The sequence below is a fragment of the Acanthochromis polyacanthus genome, chromosome 7 (assembly GCF_021347895.1).
Source record: "Acanthochromis polyacanthus isolate Apoly-LR-REF ecotype Palm Island chromosome 7, KAUST_Apoly_ChrSc, whole genome shotgun sequence".
NCBI lineage: Eukaryota > Metazoa > Chordata > Actinopteri > Pomacentridae > Acanthochromis > Acanthochromis polyacanthus.
In genome coordinates, this window is record NC_067119.1 from 14,732,925 (window position 1) to 14,749,470 (window position 16,546).

The 16,546-nt window shown below is 41.8% G+C and overlaps 2 protein-coding genes across 5 annotated transcripts in view; both read left to right on the forward strand.

Annotated features, from left to right (window-relative positions):
- Positions 1-16,546, forward strand: part of avp (arginine vasopressin) — a 57,381-nt gene that overhangs the window by 29,442 nt on the left and 11,393 nt on the right. The gene's annotated exons all lie outside the window — the stretch shown is intronic.
- Positions 2,229-16,496, forward strand: lzts3b (leucine zipper, putative tumor suppressor family member 3b). Of its 3 annotated transcripts, none has more exons than XM_051950272.1 (8): positions 2,229-2,504; positions 5,371-6,333; positions 7,476-7,946; positions 8,034-8,201; positions 8,785-8,913; positions 9,613-9,804; positions 11,240-11,470; positions 13,412-16,496. In XM_051950272.1, exons 2-8 carry the CDS (start codon positions 5,488-5,490, stop codon positions 14,474-14,476), a joined length of 3,102 nt encoding a protein of 1,033 aa, XP_051806232.1. In that variant the 5' UTR covers positions 2,229-2,504; positions 5,371-5,487; the 3' UTR covers positions 14,477-16,496. The 3 variants fall into 3 exon arrangements, with proteins under 3 accessions (XP_051806232.1, XP_051806233.1, XP_051806234.1); XM_051950273.1 differs by having other exon boundaries at positions 2,229-2,462; XM_051950274.1 differs by having other exon boundaries at positions 2,230-2,504; positions 5,496-6,333.

Here is a 16,546-nt window from a genome sequence, read left to right on the forward strand (position 1 = left end):
GGCCCAGAAACCAGCATTTGCTTGTGTAACTGTCAAGTTTTAGGTGAAGTAAAAGCTCTGTTTTGAATCCACTTACAAGTCCTCATGCTTTGCAGCTCTGTCCCTCACAGGAAGTGAAGATGCTACTTGGAGGTGTCTCAGGGCTTTTATTCAAAATAAAGAAACAAGCGGCCAAACTGTTTACTTTAAATGGCCCTTAATGGACTTTTAGTAGTGTATGAATCAGTACGTACTTTGACATTTTCAGGAAGAGGTCTTTTGTCAGCCTCAAGATGCGGCTGAAAAGTAAAAGGATCAGAACATTTGCACTCAAGCTACGAGGCTCTGGAAAAACCTGCCCAAGGAAATCAGGTTGGCTGAGTCAGTGATCTCCTTCAAGTTGCTTTAAGCATGTTTTTATCGGAGAGCCTTTTCTGATTTTCTGAGTTTCAGTTTCTTTTAAATTTTCTTTTATTTCCTCCAATGACATTTTAACTTACACGTAGATTCTGATCATTTGTTCTGTTTTATTTTTGTCACTTTTGGAAGCACTTTGTAACTTGGATTTTGAAAAGTGCTCTATAAATAAAGACCGTTATTATAACAACCTGAATATACCTTTTTGCAGCAAATCTTTCAGCCCACAAGTTCCCAAACTTCATTGATGTATGATACTGAAGTGCAGTAGTATTTCTTTCACTGTGATCACGACTGCTGTGTAGTTCTAATGATAAACACTGCAACATACAGTGGGTAGAATATTTTTGCTTTGTTTTTTTTTGTTTTTTTTACATAAAAACATATAAGTGCAATGATGTGAAGGTTTGGTACTAGCCAGTTCTTTGAGCAATCACTCACTAAACTGTCAATTGGCATAGGAGCAATATTTTACTGGTTTCAAATGCAGCGACCTCTTAAAGCGTCTTGAAGAACTTGGAATTTTTGGCTTGTTTAAAGATCCCCGTTGATTAAATTCATGTTGGTAACCTTGTTAAAATCTCCATATAGTGTTTTTTACTTGTTGGAATTCACATGAAGTGCATATCAAGCAGCCAATAACTAAGCATTTTCACCTGCACTGCACCAATGACAGTCTGAAAAAGGAACGTAAGGAGCCAGTCCTGTCTTGACTTGCAGGGTGGGACTAGCTGAAACATTATTCTTCATAAGAGCTTGTTTTTGTTTCCGAATTATTCCAGCATTACAACTCAACATTGTGTGGCTTAGAGCAGTTTTACAGTGGTCGAGCAGAGGTGAGCTGGTGTGCTCTGGTGCAGAGGTGTGGACTTCATAGATCTTGACTGAACAGTAGACAGACAAAGTTGACCACTAGCAGCTGGACATGGTGAAGTATAGCAGCTAGAGATCCAGGCATTTATCTCAGAAGATGGTGGAGACCAAAACAGCGCAAAAAGGGTGAAAATCAAGGTCAGATAGACAGAAACACAACTCCAAATGACTGATAATGTTGCTCAAGGTTATCTGGATGTTTACTGGCATGTTCAATATAACAAATTTATACGCTGACATACAGCGCCCTCTATAATTATTGGCACCTCTGGTTAAGATGTGTTCTTTAGCTTCCAATAAATTCAGTTTTTTTTTCTAAATAATATAGGACCACAACGAAAAAAAGAGGAAAATCCAACCTTTAATCCAAGTGCATTGATTCCGTGAGGAAAAAAATCAGACATTAAGAAATAATTCTTTTACATCAAATCATGTGTGCCACAGTTATTAGCACCCTGATGTTAATGCTTTGTACAACCTCCTTTTGCCAACAAAACAGCACATAATCTTCTCCTATAGTACATTTTTCTACAATTTTCAGTGTGAGTATGCTTCAGCAATAAAAATGTAATTTAATTTGAGGCTTTCAACACATTTTAAACAGGGGTGCCAGCAATTATAGAGGGCGTTGTATATGTTGGTGTTGTGTTTAAAGCTTGGTGTTGTATTCTAGTGGGCGAAACAGTCCCTTAATGTGGAGTTAAGTTAAGAGAATTGATTATTTTTATTTGAGTAATTTATGTTTATGTCTTTAATCAACAACAAATCTTTATGTGATTGTCACAGACACATCCATCCATCCATCCATCCAACCATCCATCCAACCAACCATCCATCTCTCAAAGGGGACAACACAGTATATGACTCCATAGGCTTCTCCCGAGGGGACAGCGCTGGATGGATGCCAAAAGGGGGCGTTTGCATCATGAAGCCGGAGGGGCGGGACCAGAGGTGGGTGTGTGTCTCTCAGCTGATGCGCGTATCAACCGACCGACTCCATCATCAGCATCCGACGCTGACAGCGGTCGAAGACAGCATCCCTAATATTACCGACCCGCGGCGGCAGCAGCAGCAGCAGCAGCGGCGGCGGCGGAATAAATCCGAGCCCGGCCCGAGCAGGACCGACGCTGCTGCCTTGTGACATTATTGTTTTATTGGAGCTGCCATCTTACGAGCCGCCAAGCTGCAAAATAGTGAGTAGCCTTTGATGATGGACCGCCAGGATGCTACAATCGGTAAATCAAAGCTGCTGCATGATCCGTCGTCAATGTCAATGACGCTGTGCATTTCAATCTAGATTCATGTGTTTTTTATTGCTATTATTATTCTTGTCCCCCCCCACACATCTTTTTGTGTCCATTCAGCGAGGGGGTCGTGCGGCTTGTGTTTTGTCACGGGGCCTAGCGAGTAATTGTTTGGGAGCGCAGTCGATTCAAGGCTTGATGCGGATGCTGCTAAAGCCGCCCTTGCCGCCCAGGGATGCAGAGAAAAGGGAGAGAGAGGGAGTCGTGAGGGGAGGGGATTGAGGCAGAGCGGCACATAGATAGGCAGTGTATTTTACTACTACTACTATTCACCCAAGTGGAAGTAAACCTCTAGTAAATGGGCTTAGAAGGGGAGGTGCACTGGCATGACTGCGTCTCTATCTGTCTATCTATCTAGTGTGGCTGTGGTGATCTAAATGTTCATAGGTGAGCAAGCTCCTATATACCTTCTATTTCAGGCATGGCTGCAGGATACATCCATATAGTTCACACATGATATGCATATCTATACATATAGATTTCTGTCTTTTCACCCCCTAAATGTACATGTGTGTATAGACTCCATGGATTTGCCAGTTTATTAGGTGCACCGCTTCTAAAAGCTAAAATCCTGCAAAAAAAATCCTACTTTCGTGCAAGCTTTTTATTCTATTTTTACTACTGATTCTGTAATGAGCCATTTTTTCAGCCTGTGGTTTATCCTTATGTTAAAATGTATCTTTAACTCTGCAAGGCCAAATAGGGATGCTGGGGGTCATTATCCCAAAACCCCAAAACCTCTTGTCTATATATGGGATAAAGAGCTGGAAGCACCTCTCAGTGTAATGCAGTACAGGTCAATCAGAGTCTCTAAATGCATGTGAAGTTTGCAGTTTATTGCATATATCAAGTTGAATGTAATTCAGTCTAATACCACACTAAGTGACACTAAATCCTTCCGTTTTACAGTCATATTGGTGTATGTAGTTTGTGGTGCTAGAGGTGTTTCTAATATTTTGTCCACTTCTGACCAACTATTAGAATCACCTCTCTGTATAACCAAAACAACCAGATAAACTTTGCTGTGAGGCCTTGAGAAAAACATAAGCCTCCCACACTCACATTCCCAGAAATAGACCTGTCAGGTAGTGTGCGATTATTTCATAAACACAAGTTGTTGTTGTTGTTGTTTTTTATGAATATTCTCCATGGAACATAATATCAACTGAGACTTGGTAAATAGTAACTTAAGCTTCCATTTCTTGATTAGATGAAAAAGTGAGCAACATTTAACATTTAACTAGCAGTTTGTACTGTGTTTTATTAATGCATGAATCCAAATAAAATAGCAGTTAATCAGATAGGCCCTTGACAGCCTTTAGCCTTCACAGTTTCCCATATTCCAGTTGATAGTTCAGGCTGAAGTACAATGCAATACAAACCAACAGCACCTCAAACTGCAATGATATAAAGTGGAATCAGCACTACTTTAAAACCGTTTAACCATAAGTAAATTAGCGCTGTAACTATCATGAAGAATTTACTTGCAGGACTGTAAGATTGCATCACAATTTTAGCTCGATGCACCTGATAAACTGGCAACTGAGTGTATTTTGGCCATGTTAAAAGGAATGCACAGCAGCCTCTGTCAGATTCACACAGCCCTGCCATGAGTATTTATCTTGAGAAGTTTCCATACTGAGATTTGAATATTGAGACTGTGTTGGTAAATGTTGACAATGGCATTTTTAGGTCAGAGTTTGTGGTATTTTTGTGTTTTGACTGTACTGCGCTTTCTTGTACAACACCAATAACAACTGCCAAAAGTTCTGTTTGGGTCCTGCAGACTATTAAACTGCACCAAAAACGTATTTAACATAGTTTTGTTATACTTAACTCCTGCTTATAAACCCAAATTTGATCTAATAACACATCTCAGATGTGTGCTATAGAGAGAGCTGTTTATAGTATGTTTCCATAGGGCTCCCATAGACCCAAATCCTAATCTGTTTGGATTTCTGTCCTGTTATGAGTTGCACTACAGTAAAATCATAAGGAGGGCTGACAGGGAGGTTTAACTGAACCCAGATTTATGTGATAACAGAGCTTTATGTCCATATTTACCTTCATCACATGTGCCGGCCAAGTTTGTGGAAATGTGAAGGCTTACCAGTTCAATACTTCTACATATAGGTTTTTAAATCAGTAAAGTTTTAAGAAGAAATTGCATTTTGCAGTTTTGTATCAATATTTTTACACAGACTGTGTGGGAATTTTGTAAACAGATAGCAGATTTAAAATCAACAACATCTACCTAATGCAAAATGAGTGAAAACTGAACTTGCTTATTCTTATATTTATTGCAGAGCTGAAGTTCTGAATTATGTCATAACTGATTTATGCAGGTGTTGCTGTAATCAGAGGCATAGAATCCAAAATAACCAAATAATCCAGTACTGTCTTTCTCCAGTTCAGTGATGCAAATTAAAGCAAAAAGTCTGTGTAACTTGTGTTTTGGATTGCACTGAGTGACCGTTTCATCTCAAATTCTTTAACTTATGCAGACAAAGTAGTCAAAAATCACTTGTAGTATCGTCACTTTTACTTAGAAAGTGTATACGGACACTAACACAGAGATTTCATCATTAAACTGGAGAATAAGTCTTTTATTTACACTTTATCCCCTCACACTACACATAGCTGTCCAGACTTATCTACAGTATTTGACCCTCTTCATTTTTATCATGGTGGGAGGACCACGCTGCCCCTGTATGTGGGCTGCATCTGTTATTGTATAACTAGTCATTATGCAATTACAATATTGTATAACTCCTTTCGTTTTTCTGTGTTCCTCTAGTGTGTGTGCCCCCACTACCTGCATTAGGTTGTGATGACCCACACTACTTCCAAATGTATCTGTGACCCTCCCCAATCCTGACTCCTAACCTCTAATCCCTGACCTTTGACCCCCACTATGGGCAGTGTTGGCAGTGGGGTGGCAGGAGAGCAGGAGTTTGCCATGAAGTCTGTGGGCACGAGGACCACCCTGCCCCGAGCCCCTCCTCTCTCTCGCCGTTGCCCTGCCGACCGCAGCTGCAGTGCCGAGCGGCTACCCCGCCCTCCGGCGACTATATCAGACGGGACGGCGTCTAGCGATGAACGAGGGAGTGTTAGTATCGGGACTGCGACCTGTACCGGCACCGACCGCCCCACCGAAACAGCCTCCTCCACCAACACCGAATGTACCATGACGGCCCCGTCCAACAACAACCAGTTGGACTGTGGCAACGGAGCGAGCAGGAGGGAGAGGGAGTGGGAGAGGGAGAGGGAGAGGCAACGAGAGAGGGGGAGAGACAGGGATCGGGACCGAGACTGGGACCGGGAGAGGTTAGAGAGGGAGCGAGAGAGGGAGAGGAACCGAGAGAGGGAGCGGGAACGAGTGGAGAGGGAGAGGCTGGAGCGAGAGAGGGAGAGGGAGAGGGAGAGAGCCAGGGAGAGGGAGAGAGAGAGGATCGAGAGGGAGAAGATAGAAAGAGAGAGGGAGCGAGAGAGAGAACGAGAGAGGGAGCGAGAGAGAGAGAGGCTGGAGAACGAGAGGATGGAAAGGGAGAGAGAGAGGGAGATGCTGGCTGCAGGTCTAGATGTCTGTGGGAACATTGTGGGTCGAGGAGCCGGTGAGAAGAACAGTGTTGTCATGAACCAACACCAGCACAGAGAGATGGCGGCCGGCAGAACTGACAGTGAGAACAATCCAGCCGGCCACAACCCTCCAAACCACAACCCGCCCAAGATCCTGCCAGTGTCGGGAAAACTGGAGCAGGTACCAACAGATTTAGGACAGCGGTCCCCAACCTGGGCGTCAGCACTTTAAAACAGGGTTGTAAAGTGAATCTAAGGGATCACAAGATGACCAAAATGGTGACACAAGCAGCTGTGACACAAAACAGTTTGTTTTTCTGACTCTAAAACTTTTTCTTGTTAAAAAGCATGCGTTTTAGTCAGTCTTACCCCTCCAGCCGTTTAAAAATATTGAAAAGAACACGATGCAAAGGAGAAATAACTCTTCAGTATAAATACACAGCCTGCCACACTACTAAGTGGAAAACGTGTTTATATTTCTCATATTGATATTTTTAAATCACAGATTTGGGCTTTCCATGTCTGTCTTAACTCACTCCTTACATGCATATTGAAAGAGTTCCTGTAATCATGAAGCAATTCCATTCTAACACAACTCATGTTTACATTACGACAAAATTTATTGTTCTCATACTGTGACAAACATGCATTTGAAATTTCAACTCGCCAAGTCCTTTTAGAATAAAATATCCTCTTTTTAAGGAACAGTGGAGATATTGTCCATACAAAAAAAGTTATTTTCTTAAAAAGAATTTAGCTTTGCAATGCTATCTTCCAAACATACTATCTTTGGTGTAAATCTCCTCCTTTCCATGATCAGTTCATTTCTGAGCTGTCGTTGAGATCTAGTATCCCAAAGGTGGAGTTTTACTAAAAATACTAAAACTTTGGAAGATACACTCTTTTTCAACTGTCCAACACTGTTAACACTACATATTAGCTTTTCCTATTAGCATTTTTTAAGTAACTGAAAGACCTTAGTCCTATTGTCTTACAACGAAATTACGTTAGAAAGAAGGTCAATGTGCATAAGAGAAATGATATTAACCACTTAAAACCTAACTTATGACAATACTTTGACTTGGTATGTTCTTGTTTGAAAGAATATCAGAATCTAAAGCATCCCAAGCAGTTCAAAATACATCATGATATGAATGGTGCATGTCTCATATTCTGTTTGTTATGCTTAACACATCACAATGCTGATTTTTTTTTTTTACTGAAACTTTCACTACAGTCTACTTTTGTCTGTGAGCTGCAGCTCATGCATCTTGTATTTCACTCACTGTGTTTCTTCCCTCCTTTCCTCCATCTCTTTCGCAGGCGATGCAGAACAACTCAGGCCTTGTTCGTCCTTCTGCCTTCAAGCCTGTGGTTCCCAAGAGCTTCCACTCCATGCAGAACCTGGTGGGCCAGGCAGGAGGGGCTGGGAGCGAGGGCAAGACCGAGGCCAGGAGCGAAGGGTTCAGTGAGGGCAGACTAGGCAGGAGAGGCAGGGATGCAGGAGCAGGAGAGGCAGGAGAGGTCCCAGAGGCCCTGCTGCTGGACCAGGACAGCCCAGTGAGGGTCAGCAGGAGTGAGGGAGGGGGAAATGGTAATGAAGTGGTTCAGGGAGGGATGTCTGATTCAGGGAGAAACTCCCTCACTAGCCTGCCCACCTACACGGGCTCGGGGTCTGGTTGCGGGCCCCCAGCAGTCCTGGGGCCCCTGAGTGCTTCCACAAGCCACATCAACAGGTTGGGCATGGCCGGAGCAGCTGCAGGGCTGGACAAGTTGGAAAAACCTGGCTACCAGGTACATCATCCATTCTGCCTTTGTTTAAAGCTTAATGCTGCTTTCTGTGATCATGTTTAATGTATCATGGTGCGTTTTTTGTTTCAGAACGGGCTCAGCGCCTCAGACAGCGGCCGATCCTCCTCAGGAAAGAGCTCCTCGTCCTATCAGAGGCTGAGTCACCTGAGTGATGCTCCTGCCCCTCTACGTCCCTCCCCTTCCTCCGATGACATCATCCAGGACCTCGAGGACCGCTTGTGGGAGAAAGAGCAAGAGGTCAGAGGTCACTCAGAAATGTGTGAACTTGCAAGTGTTTAGTGGGCACTCAGTTAACCGTCTGTTCCCCAGGCAGTTACTGGGTAGTTTATTTGCTCCTGTCACTACTGTAGAAAAAACAAATTACAAATTACAAGCAACTAAAGATTGCCTTTTGTACACACTAGCAGAGTTATAATACCATAAATCACAACAAGAAAAAAATATACATTTAAGTTTTTTTTTTTTTGCAAGAAATCTGAAAGCCTAAACTCAAAACTCATAGCATTTTATCAGGTACTTGCATGTGTTACAAACACTGGAAAAAAATGACTTCACATGCTATGGATTTTTTTATGACTTTAATTTCTAATTCGGTTCAGCACCTGTCTCCTATCTGCTCCGTGTAAAAACTGCATGCAGTTCAGCTGAAAAGTCCCCTAATTTTGTTGATCATAGATGAATCGCTAATGGCTTCACAGCAGCACTGAAGAGCACAGGATTTAGTTAGTCCCACGTTTTGTAATTCAAGCTGGATTTCATCAGCTTTAACTACTTCACTAGTTGCTCTGTGGCCTGATTCCTGCGCTTTTCTTTCCACCAGGTCCAGCATATGCGCAGAAACCTGGACCAAAGTGAGGCGGCAATCATTCAGGTGTTTGAGGAGAAGCAACGTGTCTGGGAGCGACAGATGGACGAGCTGCGACAGAACTATGCTTCACGTCTGCAGCAGGTGACCCCATTACATTCTTTTATCCAACATAACAAGATGTTGACATTGCACCTTGTTTTTTGTAACTCGCATCTTGTCCATAAGCAAACTGTGTAAAGTTACGGGAGGCAACAATCAGAGCAGAATGTGGAAAAAAGTTTGATTAAAAGAAATTAGTTCCTAGTAAGGTGGCATCTTTGAGTGATATACAGACCAAACAACAAATTCAGTTAAAATTTTTTAAATGCAATATTTAAGGATTTACTGACACTGATCTAAAATTTTATCCAGTGAGTCATTTTAACCCTTCTTGGCCAAAACAAGGATGAGAGTAAACTCAGACAAATGCTTATATTAGTCTTTAATCTACGATCAGCCAATGAAATTAGTCATCTTTAAGCATCAAGAGTCTTTTCTAAAGTAGCAATGCTGATGAGTGATACATGGATATAAAATATGCAAATTATGTGACAAATTTAAGCTGTATTTATCACATCCGATTGCGTTGTTAAACTTCGGGAAAAGCCATGTTTTGAGGTGGGATCTTAATGTTCTGAATGTTTCATTTTGAAACCGAGATATAGTTAAATGTAGTTAAATCATATAAAAAGCACTTCAAACCTGACGGACAACACTTACTAGGTTTTGTATTACCGTTTTTGAAAGTTTAAAGGATTTATACATATACTTTCCACATTGAGGAGTATATTTTGTCTGCAGGTTACACGTCGTGCTCAGCGCTCCCAGACTGCCCTCCAGGCTCAGATAACCCGTCTGTCCCAGGACAAGAGGAGGCTTCAGGAGGAGATGGCGGCTCTGTTGGCTCAGAGAGAGGAGCTGGAGAGGAAGTGTCTGGATTACAGGAAGGAGCAGGCTGACATCTTGCCTCGTCTGGAGGAGACCAAGTGGGAGGTGAGATATGAGTACATGAGCCGTTGCGCCTGACTAGTTTGGTAAAATGCTATCAGGGTTACATCAGAGTAGACTGAGGTGGTGAGTACACAGTTTAAGTGTGAGCGTGTGTAAAGCTCCGTATAAGTGTGGTGAAAAGCACGGATACGTGCACTTCATTGAAGAAAATGCTCTGTTTTTACCTGAAGGAAGAGTTGTAATGAAGAACTCTGTTGTCAGATTTTCCTGCATGCTAATTAAGAACTTGTGAAAAGAGCTGAACACGTGCTTCTACTCCAAAAATGTTATATAACTGCCAGGACAACGTTATGGAGGAATGGTGATTACTAAGTGGATTATAGGGTTAAATCAAGCAGACTTTGTCTTCAGTGTGTTCGGTCTATTTGATTGGAGAAAAGTACTTGCTGAGCTGTTTTGTATTAGCTGCACTACAGTTGTCTCAGGAGATAAGGAAGACAATAAGTTTTTGTCACAAAGATGTCATATTATGTCTTCAAAAATGTCACAAAAACATCACAGTGTTGTATGAAGCCAAAAATGACACAAAAACGTAATGCTATGATATGACATTAAAAATCAAAGAAACTGTCATACTGTAGAACGCTTTTAATAATCTAAAAAAATGGCTACTATAGTGTGTCATCAAAAAATGTCATAGTATTATATGTCGTGAAAATAGTCCCAAATCGTCAGAACATGTTATGTCAGCAAAAATGTCAAGTCAATAACCTCACAATGTAAAGGCTGTTAGATTTTCTCCAAGCAGCCTGATGTTAATGTGAACACTGCGGCTGAAAAGAAGGCTGGACTGAAAGATAGTTCAAATGTTGGGAAAAAGAGTCAAGGAAAACCTCACAGTAATAAGCTGACCTCTAAGATCAAGGTACAACAATGCCTGGTCACAACATATGTGGCTTTGTGAGTGAAAGTTGTTTGAAATAGAACATACAAAAGCCAGACCTGAGTTTACTAAAATGCATGTTGACAAGTCAGAATGCTGTTGGGATGTTGTTTTTTGCCCACTGTAGAACACTGAAGATGCTCAGTTAGCTGCACATGGCATAATGTATTTTGAAACAGTGCAGAGAGCAATGAAACCAGAAGACTATCAGGACATACTGGAGCAAAACATACTACCCCAGTGTCAGAGAGCTCTGTCACATGTCACAGTTTCTCTTACAGAATAATGCTCCAATTCATTGTAATTCGATAAAAGCAAATCCAACATAAGATTAAATATGGTATAGAGCATAGTTATTCAAGTTTCCACTTATTTCAGAGAATTGTTTTGTGGAAATCTACCAGTATTTTTGTACTGTCATTATCTGTATGTCTGCAACCTACATGCAGCGTTGGAATAGGATGCATATTTACCAGAGTATCTGAAAACTAAAATAAAAGTCATTCACTGTTTCACTTGTTTTTTCTGTGGCAGGTGTGCCAGAAAGCAGGCGAGATCTCCCTGCTGAAGCAGCAGCTGAGGGAGAGTCAGGCTGAAGTGACCCAGCGAGCTGGAGAGATGGTGGCCCTGAGAGGCCAGCTGAAGGAGCTCAACGCCCAGCTGAGGGAGCGGGAGGAGGTCATGCTGGGCCTGAAGGACTCCTACAGCACCAAGAGTCTGGAGCTGGAGAAGTGTGAGGGAGATCTGAGGAGAACTCTGTCCGAGGTAGGTTTTAGTTGCACTTGACTTGATACTCAGAACACAGGACTTTAAATACAGAGGAGTACAAGAAATAAAAAAAGTACAGATGAATCATTTACATAGCTAATCCATTATTATAATTAAAAGCATCTACTCTTAGTGTCTTTATCAGATTTCTGATGACATAGCAAACCGATCATGAGATTTAGTTTGTCATAAATTCACCTTAAAGCGCCTCTGATGAAACTATCACTCCCTGATTTAACCCTCTGAACCTCAAACCCAAAGGCAGGATTAGAAGCCATGCCGTTATTACAAAATCCACAAAAATGCACAATTTATCATTCAGAAACTGTAATGCCAGGGAGAATCATAAGTCCTTGAAGTATTCATTGGTGATGTGCCTTTATGTTGGGAAACTTAATTAAATTTAGGCTTGAAATTGTATCATTTCATCAAAATCAGTTTATTACACATATCAAATTTATACATTTACCAAAAATAAATATGCTCCAAGCAGATTCTGTACAACACCCCCCCCCCCCCCCCCCCCCCCCCCAAACAAAGATAGAAATTTGACTCCACTCAGCACAACTGAAAAGCATTTAGGGATTCAGCTGCAACCAACAGTCATGTGACAAAAATATAAGACTTTTTTACTAAACTGGGCTGAACTGCAGACAGTGTTTACACAGAGCAGGTAGGAGACAAGTAAAGAAACACATTACAAATATCAGTGGTAAAATATTAGCATGTAGAGTCACTCTTTTCTCAAGTGCTGCTAACACCATTTGCATATATATGGAGACTCAGTTTTTTCAATTTTTGTAAAATAAACAATCAGCAAAATTAAACTTTTTTCATATTTTTTTATGATCTTTTTAATGATGTAACTAAGTCTAGTTGTGGTTGTGCTGTTTCCATAGAGGTGCTGGATTTTATTTGGCAGTGAAAAATGAGCAAACTGTGTAAAAATGTGACAGAAGCACCCAGAAATTGCTTGGCGTTGAGAGGGTTAAACTATTCTTACTTTTTGTCAGAGTTTATGTGAGCTCACATAGTACTCCAGTATGAATCACCAAAATGCAAACAACAGCCAGAGACTAAAGAATAGAAACAAAGGAATTCTGAAGGATGCTTTCCCAATTTTGTTTTCAGTGTACACACACTGGGTAAAAACAAGATCTGTCTCAGTTTCGAAAGCCAAGATTGACCCCGGTTTGGTCAAGATATTAAAGTAGGTAAATTGTCAGCATAAATTGTTCAGTCATTGGGAGTATCAAGGTCACTGTCAAGGATTGTAAGAAGATACGCCTACTGATAGCATCTGTCAGCTAAATAGTGGCTTTTCTAAAGTATCAAGTTGGAGATTCTGATCTGTGTCATCATTAGGACTGTGTTTGTTAGTAGTATTAATGTAAAAGATGTTGTTTTCACTATATAATAAAGACTAGGTTTTGTACATACCTACCCAAAGAATGTGTGACACTTACCACAAGTTGCATGATCTACGGCGTAGTGTTTTATCCCTGTGATGAAAGTTGTGTGCAGAGAATAGTCGACTGCTTTAGTGCCTGCAAAAAGTGCAACACAATGTTGATTACACTCCAGAGCAGTCAGAGAATAATTTACAAGTGAGATTGCAGGATTGGAATGTTTACCACTAAATCTAGATTGTTGAGCATTTAATCCTCAAAATCCTTTGGAGGGATTTCAAAAACTTGGCTAGGAGACTAGGACAAATTGGGGATTGGGGAACATTATATGTAACAGCTGCAACTTTTTTTTCCCTCTTTGTGCTGAATGAGTTCATAAGCTGCTTAAACACATATAACTTCTATATAGTCACTGAAATATCAGTATTCTTTTTGAATACAATTTCTGCATTAATCGATCCCATTTTGTCAGCACAGAGAGTTGTTACATCTGTTTAGATTTCTCATCAGCCTGTGCCTTTTCCCACAGGTGTCCATTCTCAGAGAGAAGCTGGGTGTATTTGAGGCAGAGGTGCTGAGTTTGAAGCGGGCTCTGAGTGAAGTGAGCCGAGGAGCAGAGGTTGTCGTGAGTCCCAACCTTGCTGCTGCAGGACTGTTGCCTCCGTGGGGAGCTGTCCACTGCCCACGAAACCCAGCAGAGTCCTCAACAAACTCCCTCACCCCCACATCTGACACACTGCTGAGTCTTCAGAGTGATGAAGCCAAAGCCCAAAGGCAGGAAGCTCAGCGGCAAGAGAGGCAGCAACGCGAAGAAGCTCAATGGCGCGACGTGCAGCAGCGGCAAGATGCCCACATGCAGCAGGACATGCAAATGCGTCAGGATGCCCAGATCCGACCGGAGGCCCAGCTCCGCCAGGAGGCTCACCTGCGTCACGAAACTCAAATCCGACAAGAGGCACAGCTGCGTCAAGAAGCGCAGCTCCGCCACGAGGCTCAAATGCGCCAAGAGGCCCAGCTACGGCACGAGTCTCAAGTCTGCCAGGATGTGCAACTGCGTCAGGACGGCCACCAGTCGCAGCGAGGCCAGGAGGGTCACTGGGACGAAGCAGGGGAGCTGCGCAGGCAACTGGAGCAGCTGCAGGCCGCACTACGCCTGGAGCGGCAGCAACGGGAACGCCAGGCCCTCAACTTTGACCAGGAACGGCACACCTGGCAGGACGAGAAGGAACGGGTTTTGAAATACCAGGCACAGCTGCAGCTCAGCTACGTGGAGACGCTGCAGAAGAACCAAGCTTTGGAAAAACGCATGAGCCAGCTGGGAGCCAAACAAACCACAACCTCCACCACCACCACTATTACCACCACCACCACGTCCCCCACCTCCTCCAACTCCCCGCCTCCACCACCAGCCATCTCACCTCTGTCTCCCCAGCCCCCGCCCTCCCTCCCCGGCCCCATTGCCCTCACCGGCCCCATTGCCCTCACCCTCTCCCCACCCTGTGAAGACCAAAAGGGCCCTCCTTCCCTCCACCAGCTTGCGCCTCCCTGGGCCGGACCCTCACGCCTGGAGAGGATAGAGTCAACTGAGATATAGAGACAGACGGCTCCATGAAGCAAATTCTCCATTACACTCCACTCACAGCGACGAGGCCTCTCACACTAAACCACTTCAGCATACAGCAGGAAAACGTTTCAGTCTACAATAGAATAAATCAGGACAGTCTGACATACTTTTCAAAGCAACTAGACACCAAACAGCAACAAAGGCCGACTGTAAAATGCAACATTATCAGTAACATGCAGATCATCTGAACGGGAGGTTGAACTACATTCATCCTTTCAACCCCTGAAGCAGCCTTTCTCTCACTAGTTGCACACTACTACATCCCACATAATCAGTGTTCATGAAAAGTGTGCCACACTGATGGATGGCAGAAAAACAAAATGATAAATGACTATGTTTAGACTACAGCATCAGTACACGAGTCATTTAAAATACCACGCTAGAAAAAAGGACCAAGACAATCAGGGATATTGTCAGAATTGATCAACAAGAATATTATGCGGTATTTATTCATTGTAAGTCTGTGTCACTGGTTTTGTAAAAGTAGAATTAGTGGTCAGAGTGTGTGATGTTAACTTGCATTTTTGGCCAGAGAGCGCCTTACTCCATTCTTTCCAGCATGTATAAAAGAATAACTAATGCTGGGAATAGATTAAAAAAAACGAAAAACAAGAGTGAGGGTATCATTTTTTGAGTGCTTTGATTAGAATCTCAGCAAACCAGTTACACAACTTTATCACACGACTGGACTATTTCGTCACACAGACTAATTCTTGATTCAGTTTTCAAGTCATTACATGCACAGGGTCCAACATGCATGACCCATTTAAACATATTGAGACCAACAGAGTTTATATTTTCTACAAATTGAATTTAAATAGCTATGTTTAGCAGATAATCAGCCCCAACCTGATACAGAATCAGTCTAAAGATGCAGGAGAACCTGGTTCGCCTTCACTTCAGATTTTTTGTAGTGTCTAAAAATGAACACTAGGGGTCATTAGATAGCTTTCGCAGCACTCCTAACTCCAAAATGATCCAACTGCAAGGAGAATGTGAATGGAAGCACACAATTTGAATTTGGTTATTATGATAATTGTGTCGTTTGCTTTGCGCATTCGCAGCCGAGAAATCTGAGAAAGCAAGTCGGTATCCCCAAAGTTCAAATTTTTTTATAGAATGTATGATATACTAGAAGGAAATACTTATAATAGTTATAGATTGTAAATGTGTGCGAGAGCGAGCGTGTGCATGTGTGTATACATATGAAAAGCTTCAGCTTATGAGATTGAGGATAGAGGGACTAGTGGCAATACAGCAAGTGAAGATATATTCAGAACAAATTGATTTTTTTTCTGTAAGTACAATGAGATGTACATCAAAGCTTGTGAGGCTGAAATTTCCAAACTGAGGGAGTGTGTATATCCTGGAAAAATCTTACTTTCTTCTGTATAGTTCATTTAAACAAAACAGGAGAGAAGGAAGTTTTGAAAAAAAAAAAATCAGACAAGTGGAGAGTCTGCCTCTTTTAAAGGAGCATTCAGGCTAACTGCACTATGTAGTGTCCTACACACAAGTTATGATGTACAGTAGACTCAGATGTGAATATCATGGCTTTTATATGTGTTGTTTATGCCAGCATACAAAGATGTTGCTCAAGAATATTAACTTATCTCTAAGGTATTACATAGTATTATCATCTTTATTACTGTTATTATATTATGGTGAACTGACAGAGAAAATATGTGCCATTTGAGCTTTCCTTTATGTGTTATTTTTTGTTGTTGTTTTTTTTAAACTGTGTAGATAGCCTATTGGCCTACCATAATGGTGCAATCATAGCAACCCTGTCCAAAAATGATGTTCCTTTTGATGTAGGTGATAAATGTAGTTACAGTATTGCATTGTTTAGAGAACAAAATGCTACTGATTTTATACATGTTTCAGATTTATTGGTTGCATTTATGTTACTAGTACTGCTCTGGCTTGATTAAAACCACCCCTTTGTTAAAATTCAGCAGAAATAATAAAGATATGTGAATAATTCAGATTTTTTTTGTCCCTGTGGTTAAGAATCAAGTCCTTGACATCTTGTGGCAT